The 15021-nt window shown below is 50.7% G+C and overlaps 1 protein-coding gene across 2 annotated transcripts; it reads left to right on the plus strand.

The window, feature by feature from the left end:
- The first annotated feature begins 3626 nt into the window (after positions 1-3626).
- LOC134423890 (serine palmitoyltransferase small subunit B-like) lies at positions 3627-14451 on the plus strand. 2 transcript variants are annotated; one of them, XM_063167397.1, is made up of 2 exons: positions 3627-3673; positions 12557-14451. In XM_063167397.1, the coding sequence occupies exon 2, from the start codon at positions 12585-12587 to the stop codon at positions 12819-12821; it is 237 nt and encodes a 78-aa protein (XP_063023467.1). In that variant the 5' UTR covers positions 3627-3673; positions 12557-12584; the 3' UTR covers positions 12822-14451. The 2 variants fall into 2 exon arrangements, with proteins under 2 accessions (XP_063023467.1, XP_063023466.1); XM_063167396.1 differs by lacking the exon at positions 3627-3673 and adding an exon at positions 3788-4282.
- Positions 14452-15021: the final 570 nt, after the last annotated feature.

Below are 15021 nucleotides of genomic sequence, written 5' to 3' on the forward strand. Positions count from 1 at the left end.
GTGACCTGGGACAGTGGGAGGTGTCCCTGCCATGGCAGGGTGCAATGAGATGATTTTAAGGTTCCTTCCAAGCCAAACCATTCTGGAATTCTGGGATTCTGTGAAATTGGATTTTCTGGGAACTCCTCTGGTGATCCAGGCTGGGAAGAGCCTGAGCTGTTGTGTTCCTGCAGGGCTGGGGCAGCCCAAAGGCTCAGGAAATACTCCCAGACTCTACAAAAGCCATGCTGGCCTCTCTGGCAGGGCAGGGATTTTATTCCTGTCCCCAGGGGCTGAGCTGGACGTTTCCTGCAGGAGCCAAAGCCACGCTGGAGTCCCCAGCAATAATTAACGCAAATCCCCAGGGGCCAGAGCAGAAAGGGATCAGATCTCCCAGAGCAGCAGCCCCTGGGCAGACAAGGAAACAAACTCCTGTACTTTTATCTGCTTTATGCAGAAATTTGGTCTGATTTTACCATGACAAGCAAAGGGCTCTTAGGGAAGGCTGAAGTTCAAGCAGGTCTGGAGCAGGAGGATGGTAACCCTGAGGAAGTTGGCAATTAAATGTGCTTGTGTTCCTTATCTTTTATTTTATTTATTTTATCTTTGATTGTAAAGCACTGGGAGATTCTGGGGCTCCTTTGCTCAGTGCAAAAGGGTCAGCCTGCAGCTGATAAATGCATGGGTTAGGTTTATAAATAAATTTATTTAACCACGTGAAGTCTCTCCTTTTCAAACCCTGCTGTAACAGAAAATTAATTCAAAAGTTAATTCTTAATTTCCCTTTTTTTTTTTCTTTTTCTGTTTTGTTTATTTGCTTTTCATTCCTTGCAAGGACAATCCAGAGGCTTCTCCTGAGTCAGGGGAGGAAGCAGCAGGAGCACGAAGCTCAGGAGGAAGCAGAGCCTATCAGCAGCAGGGCCTGATAAATCAAACCACAGCCTCCTTTCAATTAAACCCTGTCCTACTTCTCAGAATTCAGAATCCTGAGTTCACTCAGTTCTGGCTTGGGAGGTTCTTCCCTCTGGAAACACCAGCAGGGCCCCTCAGCACTGTCTTGTCTCAAGGCAAACAAAACTCGATTATCAGCCAATCTGAAATTTATTGTGAGGCAAATCCTTCTCCGTTTAATAAGCCAGAGTGGGCCAAAGGCAAACTGAGGCATTTACACAGCACTGAACCTTCCTCTGCAGCCTGGCAGTGAAGGGAATGGAGCCCCAGGAGGGGCTGAGGGAGCTGGGAAGGGCCTGGAGCACCAGGAGGGGCTGAGGGAGCTGGGAAGGGCCTGGAGCACCAGGAGAGGCTGAGGGAGCTGGGAAGGGTTTGGGGCACCAGGAGGGGCTGAGGGAGCTGGGAAGGGTTTGGGGCACCAGGAGAGGCTGAGGGAGCTGGGAAGGGTTTGGGGCACCAGGAGGGGCTGAGGGAGCTGGGAAGGGGCTCAGCCTGGAGAAAAGGGGGATCAGGGGGGACCTTGTGGCTCTGCACAGCTCCTGACAGGAGGGGACAGCGGGGGGATTTGGGATCTTAGCCCAGGGATGAGGGAACAGCCTCAGGCTGGGCCAGGGGAGGCTCAGTTTGGATTTTGAGAACAATCCCTTCCTGGAAAGGGCTGTCCAGCCCTGGCACAGCCGCCCAAGTCTCCTGGTCTTGAGGTGTTGGGGACCTCCAAGGACTGTTGGAGTCCCCATCCCTGAAGGGATTTAAAAGCTGTGGGGTGTGACATTTGGGGACAGGGTTTAGTGGTGGCTTTGGGAACACTTTGACTCAATCATCTTGGAGATCCTTTCCAACCAAAATGATTCCAAGCTTCAGGGATTCTGTGCCCATCAGAAGCAAGGCAGCAGCAGCTCATCGGGGTGCTGATGAGACTGTGGGACAGCTTTCTGTAAACTCCTCTCTGGAAAGTTCAGGCCTTGGAATAAATACCCTAAATTACACTGTTATGTGGAGTGATGCCTCAGGTTTAGCTTTTATATTTTCCAGATTCTGTGCTGCTTTAGTGTGTGGGGCTGAGCTTCCCATGAGGGGATGGTGAGCTGTGTGCACAGAGCAGGAGACAAAACAATTCCTGCTCCAGCTGGGCACCAAGGACAAATGACCCAAATCTCAGCCCAGGAGCACAAACCCCGTGGGCTGGAGAGAGAAAAACAAGCAGGGTGGGACTGCCTGGGCTAAAGCTGCAATGGGACAATGAACTGCAAGGTGCAAATGGAGCAGAGCTGATCCCAGGGACAGACCCCGGCAGCGCTCGTGCATTTTGGGGCCATTTTGGTTCATCTTGGGTGCAGCCCTGGCTGGGCTCTGGTGCTGCCCAAGGTGGATCCATGGAGGAGATGCTTTGGATAAATCCCTGCTTTATTCTGGGACTCTGCCCAGCCTCTGCCCCAGGGCAGCCTGCACAAGGCACCAGAGCAGGTGCCCTGATAACCCAAACGGCTTTTGCCAGGACTTTTAGGGGATTGGGTGACACCCACCCACCCATCACTGACAGAACCACTCTGGCCTTTTCAAGCTCTGCCCTCTCAGGGATTTCACCACCCCAGACACAACACCGAGCTCCGGGACAGGCAGAGCTCTGCTCTGGGCTAGGAAGGGACACAACCATCTGTAAATTTTGAACAAAGCCTTTGCATGTGAATATTTTCCTATCAAAGGCTAAGCAAGCATCAGTTCCACAGTCAACATCCATAAAAATAGCAGCGGCAGAAAGGGGCACTGCTGGGTTGGGAATGAAAGCCTCACATCCTCATGGCCCCTTTGTCACCTGCCCTGCTCTGTTTGAGCAAGCGCCTCTTAAAGGCGTTCGCCGTGGAAAGAGCAGATTTAAAGCATCGTTAAAATGTGTTCAAACAGGAAAAGAACAGCTTTAACCCCAGCTGTTACATCTGGCCCTGCAAAGGTTTGCATTCTTTGAGGTCGGAAGGCACCGGTGGGTGCCGGAGCAGCGACACTTTGTTCAGTGAGGGGATCGTGCCTGGAATCCGGCTGCTCCAGGGGAAAATCCGGGAAAAAGCATTTCTGACACTTTTATTCCTCACTTCAACTGCAAAGTTATGTCCTGAAGTAGATGTTTGGGAGCGAGCAGGACACTACATTGAGCTTTTTTATCTCTGGGACAGAACAAGCTACACAAAGCTGAGCCTCATGTTTGGCAGGGTCGTGCTGCATTCCATGGCATTTCTGGTTAAGTTTTGTGAATTCCTGTCCATCCCCGGGCTGGGGAGCTGCAGACCCCTCACCTGACACCTGGGGGTACCTGATCGGTGTGAAACCACCCCGAACCCCCTTTCCTCCCCCTGGAACACCGCGCTGCAGCTCCGGCTCCTTCCACCCATCCCCCTGGAGCCGGGATGCTCGCAGCACCTGCCGGCACCCTCGGCAGGATAACCGCGCTGCAGGGGCGTCTGTCGCGATGGAGGGCTGCCGTATGAAGGCTGTCTATCGCGACAGAGGGCTGCGATAAGAAGCCTCGGCGCATCCCGCCGAGCTCACGACGCCAGCTTTTTCCCGGGAAAAGCCAGGGAAGCACGGCGCTGCAGGAACAGGCGGCGTGCCCGAGGTGCCAGCCGGCTCCGTCCCACGGGTTTCCCCGAGCCCGGCTCGCCGCTCCGCCTCCCCCGCTCCGGGCGCAGCGGCTGCGGCAGCGGGCGGGGCGCGGGGACCGGCCCGGGCCCACGGACAGAGCGGGCGGGAGGTGAGCGCCGGGAGGAGGAGGAGGAGGAGGAGGGAGGAAGGGAGGGGGCAAAGGTGGGGATTTAAGCGCGGGCAGCGCCGGGCTGGGGAGCTGCGGTGCGCGGAGCGGAGGTGAGGGAGGCGCGGCGCCGCGCTGTGCTGCAGCCCGGTGCTTTACATCCCGGTGTTTTACATCCCGGTGCTCTACATCCCGGTGCTCTGCAGCCCGGTGCTCTGCAGCCCGGTGTTCTGCAGCCCGGTGCTTTACATCCCGGTGTTTTACATCCCGGTGCTCTGCAGCCCGGTGCACTGCAGCCCGGTGTTCTCGTAGCCCGGGGTTTTGCATCCCGGTGCGCTGCATCTCGGTGTTCTGTATCCTGGTGTTCTGCAGCCCGGTGTTCTATATCGCGGCATTCCAGCATCCCGGAGCTCCCGCATCCCGGTGTTTTACATCTCGGTGTTCCCGCATCCCAGAGCTCCCGGTGCCGGCCCTCATTCCCCGCTCGGCTCAGCTCGGCTCAGCTCGGCTCGCCCAAGGGCACCGCGGCGGAGGCGCGTCCCGGAGCATCCCCAGCAGGGCCGGTGACCTTGGCGAGCGCGGCCGCGGCCACGGCGAGTCCCCGGCGGCTCGGTAAGGAGCGGGGCAGGCCCGGTAAGGAGCGGGGCAGGCCCGGTAAGGAGCGGGGCAGGCCCGGTAAGGAGCGGGGCAGGCCCGGTAAGGAGCGGGGCAGGCCCGGTAAGGAGCGGGGCTGGCAGCCGCAGGAGCCGGGATTGCTGCGCTGTGCCTCCCCGCAGGGAGATGCCGGCTCTCCTGCCGCACCTGCAGCTCCAGAGAGGGCTCGGGGCGTCCTGAGATGGCCTTCGAGGTCCCTTCCAAGCCAGACCGTGCCGTGATTCCGGGACTTGTTGCTGCAGCCCTGCAGCCGGGGGTTCGTTTCCAGGTGGCAGGAGGATGGTTTGCCTTAGGGATTCCCTAAAAACAGTAAAACGGCCAGGAGAGGGAAGGGGGATGGAGGAGGCTGTGCTGCTCACACCGCTGAGCTGGGAACGCTCATCGCCGGCAGATTTTTCTTCTCTGCTTCTCTTAGTTGCCTTCAGAGGGAAGCAGGTGCAAGCCCTGCCTTCCCTGCTGGATAAACGCTGGATAATATGGAGGAGAATCCCTGCAATAAACGCTGTGGCTCTGCTTAGTCAGCACAAGGCACTTTGGGGGATTTTAATGTGGATTTTTATGCTTTAGGAATTGGGATGCTGGGTTTTCTTTCTCTGATGAATATCACAAGTATGGTACAAATAACTGCAGTTCCAGGAGTGCTTGGATTGATTTCTGGTGGGGAGAAGCAGGGAAGTTGTGCGTGGAGCATGGATGTTATTCCAAGATTGCAGCTGGAATGGGAGATGCTGAAACACTGCCTGGGGAGCAGCCTGGGCCCATGGCAATGCTTGTGCCACCCCTCTGTGCCCAGAAAGCACCCACAGCACCAGGACACAGAACTCCAGCTGGCTGGGAGGCAGCCAGGGCTCTGCTCTGGCTCCTGCCAAGCCACATTTTATGGAGCTTTGCATTTGATTTATGGAGGATATCAACAGCTTTGTGTGTCCCAATCTGTTTGCTCACAGCCTGCAAAGGAAGCTGTTCCTCACTGCATAGATGGGGTTAAATCTGTGAAAAAAGTGCATCTCCTTTTTTGTTTCTTATCTGTTGCAAGCATCTCGCTCCAATTTTGCTTTTCCCCTCTGGAGCAGTGACTGGAGTGGTGCAACTCTGCTTCCTTTGATGAGATCTCAGGGAGATGCCCTTGCACAAGAGTTTGGTCCCATTTTCCAGCAATACCTGTCATAGCTGTGACAATATTCACCTCCTCACGTTGCACACAACCCAAGCTGCTACTTTCAGCTGCCTCAGAAATGACTCAGAGCAAAGCAAAGAAGTCTGAATAAAATAAGGGCTACAACTGCAAGTAAATCTTATTTTAGAGCCCAGACATCTCGGTTATTTTGTTGGTAGATTGATGTGTTTACACAACCTCCTGAACTTGGAAGCCTTCAGAGGATGTAGACGATGTCCCAAATCTCACAAGGAACTGGGGTTTGTCACCAGGAGCAAATGCAAAACCTCTCTGAGATATTCTGGAACAGTTCTTTAAGAACTCTCAATTTTTAAGTGTTTCCAGCTTAAACCTGCTGCTGCTCTCTAGTCCCAAATTTGAGGTTTTGGTTGGGAATAGTTCTGTTCAATACCATGTTCCTAAACTATACTTACACTCAAAATAGAGGGAAAGGTTTCCCTTTTTCCCTTTCCCTGGGATTCAATTTGCCATTTTCCCATCTCCTCTGGCAGAGCTGCTCACCTGTTCTGCCCCAAGGTACAAATCCAGAGCCCAAACCATGCCCAGCCCAGGAAAGCTGGAAAGGAAGGGATCCGTACCAAAACTGCAGCTGGTTATGTAAGGAAACAACTGAGGAAACTTCAGGGGAGGGAAGAACAGGAAAATTGTTGAAAAATTAATTTAGCCTTGGAAGAAAATGGGACAGAGCTGCTCCAGGAATGTTGTTGGTACAGAGAAGCTGCATCTTCTCTTTTCCCTGTGCCTGAGTAAGGAGGGGATTGGGCACTGATAAATCAGCCAGGCTGCAAAGGCAGAGGCTGCTGAGTTATTCAGAGCTGTGCCTTTGCTGGGAGCAGCCTCCAGCTGTCAGGGGCAGGTAAGGCAGGAAATCAGCCCCAAATTCAGCTGCTGGGCTGGTACTGCACGGTCAGAGGCCTCTCTCCAAAGGAGATCCCTGTGGGTGCTGCAGAGCAGCCTCTGCTTTCCTGAGCGTGAAAAATTCGTGGATCTCATTTGAAAGGACTTTTCCACATGGTTGTAGGACACCATAAACTCCATCTGTGTACTCTACTCAACTGAAGGAGAAAATTCAGCCATGCTCTGGCTGCTGTCCCCTGCAGCAGGCAAGGCAGGCTGACAGGAGTCCCCTGCTGCAGAATCCTCTGCTCCAGGCAGAGATGCAGCTGAGTTCCAGCCCCAAAGCCCAGAACTGCAGCAGGAGGAGCACACACACGGATCAGGGTCCAGGTGGAGACGAGGAAGTCGGCTCTCAGACTTTGTGCAGGCGTGGCACAGCCACTCGAGGAGGGGTTTGAGGTTCCCAGGGGTAACAGGAACTCTTCCTGGACAGGGAATGCTCCTGGGCTTGGTGTGCACTGAGCAGCATTTCAAAGAACCAAAATAGCACCTGCGTGCTGCCACTGAGGCCAGCAGGAAGGAAGTTGGGGTTAAAGATTAGGAAGATGCTGGAATTCACTCTCCTGAGCCAGGTAAGGCAGAAACAGGGCTGCAAACACCACTGCTCCTCCTGCCTCACCCTTCCGCTCCTGGGAGATTTGATTTCCAGCAAAGCCCACGGGCTCAGCCCAGCCACGCTCACCCACGTGCAGAATGGCTGAGTCATGAGCAGCACCAGCATTTCCCAGCTCAGACCCTCATCCTGTGCTGCACAGGACATGTGGAAGGGATCCACATCTCCTGGGGCTCTGCAAGGGATGGCCAAGGGTGCTGAGGGAGAGGAACCAGGATTGCTTCCCTCTGCTGTGCGCTCCACAATTCCAGGGGTGGTTATTTATCCAAATCTGCAAGGCAAGGTGATTTTTGAGCTGTAGCCTTGTCTTTAAGCCTTGCCCCTTCCACTCCTGGAAGAAATATATATTTCTTTCATTGCTAGAAGAAATATATATTTCTTCCAACAATCCCCACAGGTTCTGCAGTGCACTCCAGAATTCTAGGAAGGGTTATTTATTAAAATCTGCAAGGCAAGGTGATTTTTGAGGTGTAGCCCTGCCTTTCAGCCTTGCCCCTTCCACTCCTGGAAGAAATACATATTTCTTTCATTGCTTTCAGTGCACTCCAGAATCCCAGGGGTGGTTCTTTATTCAAGGTGGTTTTTGAGGTGCGTTCTTGTCCGCAGTGGGAGCTGTGCTGGGATTGATGGTGTTCTTCTCATTCCTGGGATTTCCTCCCTGGGAGAACAAGCTGGAGGTTAAATTTACAGATCCATGTGGGAGAGCTGCAGGAACCTGAGGGCTCTGCTTGCCAGGAGGGGAAGGCAGGTCTCAGGGCTGGGCTGCTGCTCCATGGACACGCTCCGTGCGGGATCAGAGCTGCAGGGATGAAACAGAGGAATGGGCTGGGGTGCTGCTCCCAGGAAATTCTGGGATTTGGATGTTTTGGAATAAGGTAAAGGTGGCATTCCCAGGAAATTCTGGGATGTGGAATTCCCTGGAATCTGCTGCCTCATTTCAATTTCTGCCCAAGCACTGATCATTTCATCCCTTGATCCCTTGTGCACCATGCTTGGTGCTCACTGAATAAAACATGAATGGAAATGCCTGGGAATGGGAATGGGAGTGGGGATGGGAATGGGGATGGGGATGGGGATGGGAATGGGGATAGGGGTGGGAATGGGGATGGGAATGGGAATGGAGATGGGAATGGGGATAGGGATGGGAATCCCTTCCTGGTTGTGCTTGCACTTGGAGTTGTCAGCCTGAATAAAATCCCTGGGCACATCCCAGAATTCTGTCAGCATTAAGAGGGACAAGATGGCGCCTTGGACAAATGAGGATATTCAGCAGGACAAACCCATGAAGTTACAGATAAGAACAGCTCCACATCAATAACTTGCAGACAGGATTTCCATTCCAATCCCAAGGAGGTGATTGCCCATTTAGCTTCTAATATCCAAGATTATTTACAGATCAGACAAGTTTAAATTCAGCCTGGCACTTTGCCTGGCTGCACCTGCCTTCATGTGGGTGCTGGTGGGACTGGAACCCCCTCAGGGACTCGTGCAAGGATTTTATTTAAGCTCCAGAACCAGAGGATTCCCTCAGGATGCTCCAAACCCCATCCACTCTTGCTGCTGGGCTACTCTAGCAATTATCCAGCAAATGGTCACTTTTAGCCAATTAAATATTTGTATTTTTGGGATGGATTGATTGTTTGCTGCTTTCATTCCTCATCTCATCCCTTCTTTCCATTTAAAGCAGCAGAGGTCACCTGTTGAATGGTCATGAGGCCATTTCCAGCTCCAGGCTTTGTTTTTGCCCACTCCAGATGAACTTTTCCTGAATATCTGTTGGAACCCTTTTTCCCTGGATGTGTAACTCAGCCAACCCCTCCTGCTGAGGGCATCAGGTGTTTTTTAAGCATTCTCTGGAAACCAGTCTCTCCCAGTTCCCCTCCAAGAATGTTTCTTTCCACAGGAATTTCCCAGCAGGAGCTGTCCGGCCACGGGTCAGAGCTGCAGATTGAAAATGTGACCAAAATTCCCCAAATCCCAGCTGCTCAGTGCAGAAATTATATATTAAAGGACCTAACATTGGCATCTTCTAACTCCCAGCTAGCTCTGACTCCACAAAATAAGGTCATTAGTAAGGAAATTTGGGAAATTAGCGTGCTCTGAAATGGAACCTTGATATCTGGATGATGATTTATCTTTTCAGCTGCCCTAATCACAGACATGTGTCAACAAGCAAGAAAATCGGGCAGCCACTTAAAACACTAAAAGCTGCTTTACAGGTTTCTCTTCTTGCATTTTTTTTTCTCTTGGAGGTGCAAGTGCTGAAAATAACCTGAATATTGCTTAACAGGAGCTGAATTCTCCTCATTTCACTCATAGCTGGCTGTAACAGTCCCGTGGCCTCTGAACAGGAAGGCATTTCCCCAGCACCTCGGAATGTTTCAATCCAAATTTGTAGACAAATGAATGCTGAGTTAAAATTGCATAAGAACAAATTATCTCCTGCTCTGGAATAGTGGGAACTGATGAGTGAATAACTCAGGGCCCTTTCAAGTGGGAGTGCCAGCTGGAATAGAATAAAGCACAAGCATGGACGTGAAGCCTCTCTAGGAGGAATCCTGTTTAAAATACAGATTTTTAGCCTCTAAAGTTTGCCTAGTAATCTGCTATTCCTTTTGATTGCTGCTACAGTTAATTTGGGTGGTAGAGCTGCCACAGACCTCTGCAGGTGTGGGGTTTGGGGCCACTCCTCATTCCTCATAACGGGATGCAAATTGTGCCTTCCCCAGGGGATCTGTGCGACAGTGCCACAGAGGAGCCCCATCTCTCATGGCCTCAGCTGCTTGCAAATGGCTTTTTCCCCTTCCCCTCCTGTGTTTTCCTTTATCAATTATGGAGTTGTGTTATCCCTGCACAGCTCCCTGCTCTCAGGCTGCATGAAGTGCAGAAGTGTGTCAGTGGTGAGGGCACAGGCTGTAATTTGCTTTTGCCTTTTACTTATCCCAACCTGCAGCATTCATTAGGAGACCACAGAGCAGGAAGGCAGCTCGTGTTCCTCCTGGAATTCCAGAATGCCTGGGGATGGAATTACTGCCAGGATGGAATTACTGTGCTGGGGCTGCAGGGAAATGCAATCCCCAGGCTGGAAAAAAGGTGCCGAGGGCTTTGGTTAAACCCAAAGGGCTGCTCATCATTTCAACTGCCTCATCCTTTATTCATGTGGCCCTCCAAGGGGTGATGGTGAGGCTGCAGCCTGGAATATCAGTAAAAACAGCCTGGGGGATGTTTTTCCTGCCTGTGGCTGTCCTTCAGCAGCTCTGGATGGAGATGCACAGGGTGTGAGCAGCTCTGGGCACTCAGACACCCCCAGCACTGCTCCAGCCTTGCAGCTTCTCCAGGCAGGGGTCAGGATAACCAGGGATTACCCATGGAAAGGATGAGTTTAACCAGCACAGCCCTAACCCCAGTGTAAACCCCATAATCCTGGGAGGGGGCTCTTCTCCTTCTCCTTCTCCTTCTCCTTCTCCTTCTCCTTCTCCTTCTCCTTCTCCTTCTCCTTCTCCTTCTCCTTCTCCTTCTCCTTCTCCTTCTCCTTCTCCTTCTCCTTCTCCTTCTCCTTCTCCTTCTCCTTCTCCTTCTCCTTCTCCTTCTCCTTCTCCTTCTCCTTCTCCTTCTCCTTCTCCTTCTCCTTCTCCTTCTCCTTCTCCTTCTCCTTCTCCTTCTCCTCCTCCTCCTCCTCCTCCTCCTCCTCCTCCTCCTCCTCCTCCTCCTCCTCCTCCTGCTCTTTTTGCAGAAAGTCTGACCAGAGGCACTTTTGGCTCCCAGGGAGCCCCACTTTGCCAGCTGTGCCACTTTCTCTGAAGGCTCTGCAATATTTCCAAGGCTTTAAGGCCTCTCTCTCTGGAGTTGTGCCTTCCAGTAGATGATGTGAAAGGAATCAGCTTCCATTCATGGCTGGCCAAGAGCAGTGGTGCCTTTCTCCCCAGGCTGAACCCCTGCAAGGAAAGCTGGTCACAGACACAGCCACTGCTATGTTTAAATGTTGGTCTGTCCCCAAAAGTGTTTAGGAACTTTCTTGCTCTAGGAAATATGGGAAGATGGAAGTGAAGGAAATGCTTTGGGAGCATTAGTAGGGAAAATTTCATTTTCATGAATCCTATATCCCCCCAGAACAGAGCAGGAAACCACTGAATATTGGAATGTTTTTCACCTATATCAGTGGCCCATTCTTATTTTAATTCCAGGTACAAATTTCCAAGTGCTGCTTCAGGATCTGCTGCTTCGAGGGACAGCAAAGCTCTGCTGCCCCAAACTCACTGTGAACACCACACTGGAGGGCTGTGATGTGCCCAAGCCTCTTTGCTCTGGCATTTCAGGCAGCACAAGTGTAGAAGAAAATGGGGCATTGGGAGGTTTTCCAGCAGGGAATCTGTGAATTCCCTGTGGACTGATCTGCTTGGAATGTCCTCAAACCCCAAAATAACAGAATCCCACTGGAAAGCCTTGAACACTTTCTTGTCATTCTGTTTTCTCTAAATAGATGCTTTTGGCCTGCATTTAAAGATTGTTTCAAATGCCAAAAAGCACATTTAACAATGAACAGTGGAGGCAAACCCTATTTCCTGTTTAATTCTTGCTCAGCCATTTTCTTTCCCAAGTGGAGCTGGGAACAATGAATGCATAAAGGCATTACCCAAGAGGAAAATCTGTCCTAGATTTGTAATTTCCATTAAATATTCTTTTAATCTGTAACATTTTTCATTTCTTTGGAATGAACTGCAAAAAAAATCCTTCTGCAATCAGAGATTACTTTTTTCTCCCTCTCTCTTTCATAACTTGGTTTTTCCTCCCAACAATTGCAGACCAATAAAAACCATTATCAAAAGTAAGCAGAGCAGTTTTTACAGGGAAGTTGTTTTAGTCTTATCTTTATTCCGGGGCATGCCCGGAACTTATGGAACATTTATGGAACTTATGGAACATTTATGGAATTTATAGAACATTTATAGAATTTTTGGAACATTCCTGGAAGCTGACCCAAAGCCTTTCTTTTAAAATGCCTATTTCCCTGATTTCCACAGGGAATGGTTAGGAAAACACATTTGGAATGTGGGAATTGATAGGATCACAAAGCCTTTCTTTTAAAATGCCTATTTCCCCAATTTCCACAAGAAATAGGATGGGAAAACATGCTTGGAATGTGGGGATTTATAGAACCACAAAGCCTTTCTTTTAAAATGCCTATTTCCCTGATTTCCACAAGGAATAGGATAGGAAAACCCACTTGGAATGTGGGAATTGATAGAATCACAGGAAGGTTTGGGTTGGAAGGGAGTTTAATCACCAGTCCCAGGCCTGCCATGGTCAGGGACACCTTCCACTATCCCAGCTCACTCCAAGCTGGCCTTGGACACTTCCAGGGATGGATCAGCTTTTCTGGGAATGCCCAACTGCTGCAGCTCCAATGACTGAGCAGCAGCTGCAGAACCCATCCATGCCCTTTGCTCCAGGGGAGCTGGTGGCACTGACACCTCAGAGAACGAGTCTGTGTAGTGTTTCCACGGGACGCCCCCCCGCTGTAATCCCAATTTCCCTGTCATTCCAGGCGCCCTCCAAGCCCCCTGGAGCTGAAGATGGACGTGAAGAGGGTGAAGGACTACCTGTACTGGCTGTACTACCAGTACCAGCTGGTGACGTGCAGCTACGTGCTGGAGCCCTGGGAGCAGTCCATGTTCCACACCATCACGGTCACCGTGCTGGCCATGGTGGTCTACACCGCCTACGTCTTCGTGCCCATCCACGTCCGCCTGGCCCTGCAGTTCTTCTCACAGATCTTCGGCTCCCAGCCTGAGGGGGCAGTGCTGAACTGAGCCGGGCCCAGCAGGGCCCAGCAGCGCTGTGGAATGGCTCACAAATGGTTCCTGCTGAGGAAAACCCTGCTTGATTCACCTCCGGGGATGGAGAGCGGAGCGAGGCGCTGAGCACGGCCCCTCTTCCATGGACACTCTGGGAATGGCACAGGACCCACACAGCTCCCACCTCCAGCAGCAAACCCCATCTCCTGATCCATCCTTGTCAGCCATTCTCTGTCCCAGTGCTGCTTCAGGATCTGCTGCTTCGAGGGACAGCAAAGCTCTGCTGCCCCAAACTCACTGTGAACACCACACTGGAGGGCTGTGATGTGCCCAAGCCTCTTTGCTCTGGCATTTCAGGCAGCACAAGTGTAGAAGAAAATGGGGCATTGGGAGGTTTTCCAGCAGGGAATCTGTGAATTCCCTGTGGACTGATCTGCTTGGAAAGTCCTCAAACTCCAAAATAACAGAATCCCTCTGGAAAGCCTTGAACACTTTCTTATCATTCTGTTTTCTCTAAATAGATGCTTTTAGCCTGCATTTAAAGATTGTTTCAAATGCCAAAAAGCACATTTAACAATGAACAGTGGAGGCAAACCCTATTTGCTGTTTAATTCTTGCTCAGCCATTTTCTTTCCCAAGTGGAGCTGGGAACAATGAATGCATAAAGGCATTACCCAGGAGGAAAATCATTCCTAGATTTGTAATTTCCGTTAAATATTCTTTTAATCTGTAACGTTTTTCATTCCTTTGGAAATGAGCTGCATCCAATCACTCTGGCAGAGGTTGTTTCGGTGGCTCCTCACACCCAAAGTTCTACCAACACAGTGCAGGGGCCAGGTTAGAGGAGATAAAAAATGAGGATATCCAGCAGGATTGGAGAGCTCATGTCTGGCTGGTTGGTGACTTCCAGGCTTCAATGGATGGGAGAGGAGTTGGGAAGAGAAAGGAACACGAGGATGAACTCAAATCCAGCTTTTTTCATGTCTAAGTTCCTGTGTCTGAGTTCAGATGGTCTAAAATATTTTCTTTTTGGAAAAAAGTTCTCCACCTCATCTTGCAGCTCAGTGAGGATGACAGGAAGGAGCAGCCCTGCTCTGTCTCAGCGCCCTCCTGCCTTCTCTGATGAAAATCAAAATCTTTTCTTGCTGCTCCCACTCTCCAAGGTAGCAAAGTGCAAATCAGCACCAGGGGAAGAGGATCCAGAGTGGAAATAATATTTTAATGCCTGCAGGGAAGGCTTAGAGAGATCTCCTTTACAAAGAAGAAATTGGATTTATTACCATTGCCTGTGGGGAGGTTTTGAAACAATGGGAGGCTTGTTTGGTTTTCACTGTACACAAATCAAACGTGGGTGCCAAATCATAAATTACAGCTGCACTCTGCACGTCTCTACCAGCTGATGCTCCTGTTAGTAGAAGTGAGAAGTGCAAAATGTAAATAGCTTTCAAATGATGTTTGCACAGTTCTAGATTAAAGGGAAAACCCTCTAAACTCCTTTCTCAAGCTGCAGTGGGCTCCTGCATGCTTCAGAGCACAAATTTGTTTGGAAACGAAGACATGTGGTGAAGGTTGCCCAGATCTGAACATGTGTATGCAGTTTTTTCAGCCAAAAAAAATAAAATAAAATTTTATTCTACACAAACGATCTCTGGCTGCATGACTCAGCTCTTCTGTGTTTTCCACTCATTCATAAATATTCTGCATGTGTGTGGGCCAGGCTGGCACCGTGTAAGAAGGATTATTTTGTGGTGAATGTTTTGGGGAGAGGTTGGAGAATCCTCTGAATGGATCTGGGGTGAGTGAACTTCAGTGCAAGAGCTCTCCTGTTTCTGGAGGGGAAAAACCCCTCTGATCTGCTTCAAATTAAGGCATTATCAAGTAGCTGAGTGTGCTGAGAGCTTTGGGCTCCAACAGGAGATGTCCTGACAGTTTATCACAGTTGGGAACTGCAAACACGAGGTGCCAAGCTGTAATCACACCTCGAGTAATGAGCACAGCACTGGAGGAGATGAAAAATGGCAAAACCTGGGGCCATTCCTCTTGAAAGTGTCTGTAAAATAGACTAAAAGTCATAATCCCAATGCTGGAGGTGAAAAGCGAGAATATTTACTCAGCAAGTTGGTATAAATTCTGTCTCCAAGTGGGTTTAAATTCTATCTCCAAAGATTCTGCTCATCTAGAAAATATGATGATGTGTGTGAGTGCCAGGGCTCCT

This window comes from Melospiza melodia, chromosome 12, assembly GCF_035770615.1.
Source record: "Melospiza melodia melodia isolate bMelMel2 chromosome 12, bMelMel2.pri, whole genome shotgun sequence".
In the NCBI taxonomy this organism is placed as follows: Eukaryota; Metazoa; Chordata; class Aves; order Passeriformes; family Passerellidae; genus Melospiza; species Melospiza melodia.

What these genes read in the sequence shown, in the direction of transcription:
- LOC134423890 (XM_063167397.1), top strand. Translation starts at nt 12,585, where the DNA reads ATGGACGTGAAGAGGGTGAAGGACTACCTGTACTGGCTGTACTACCAG.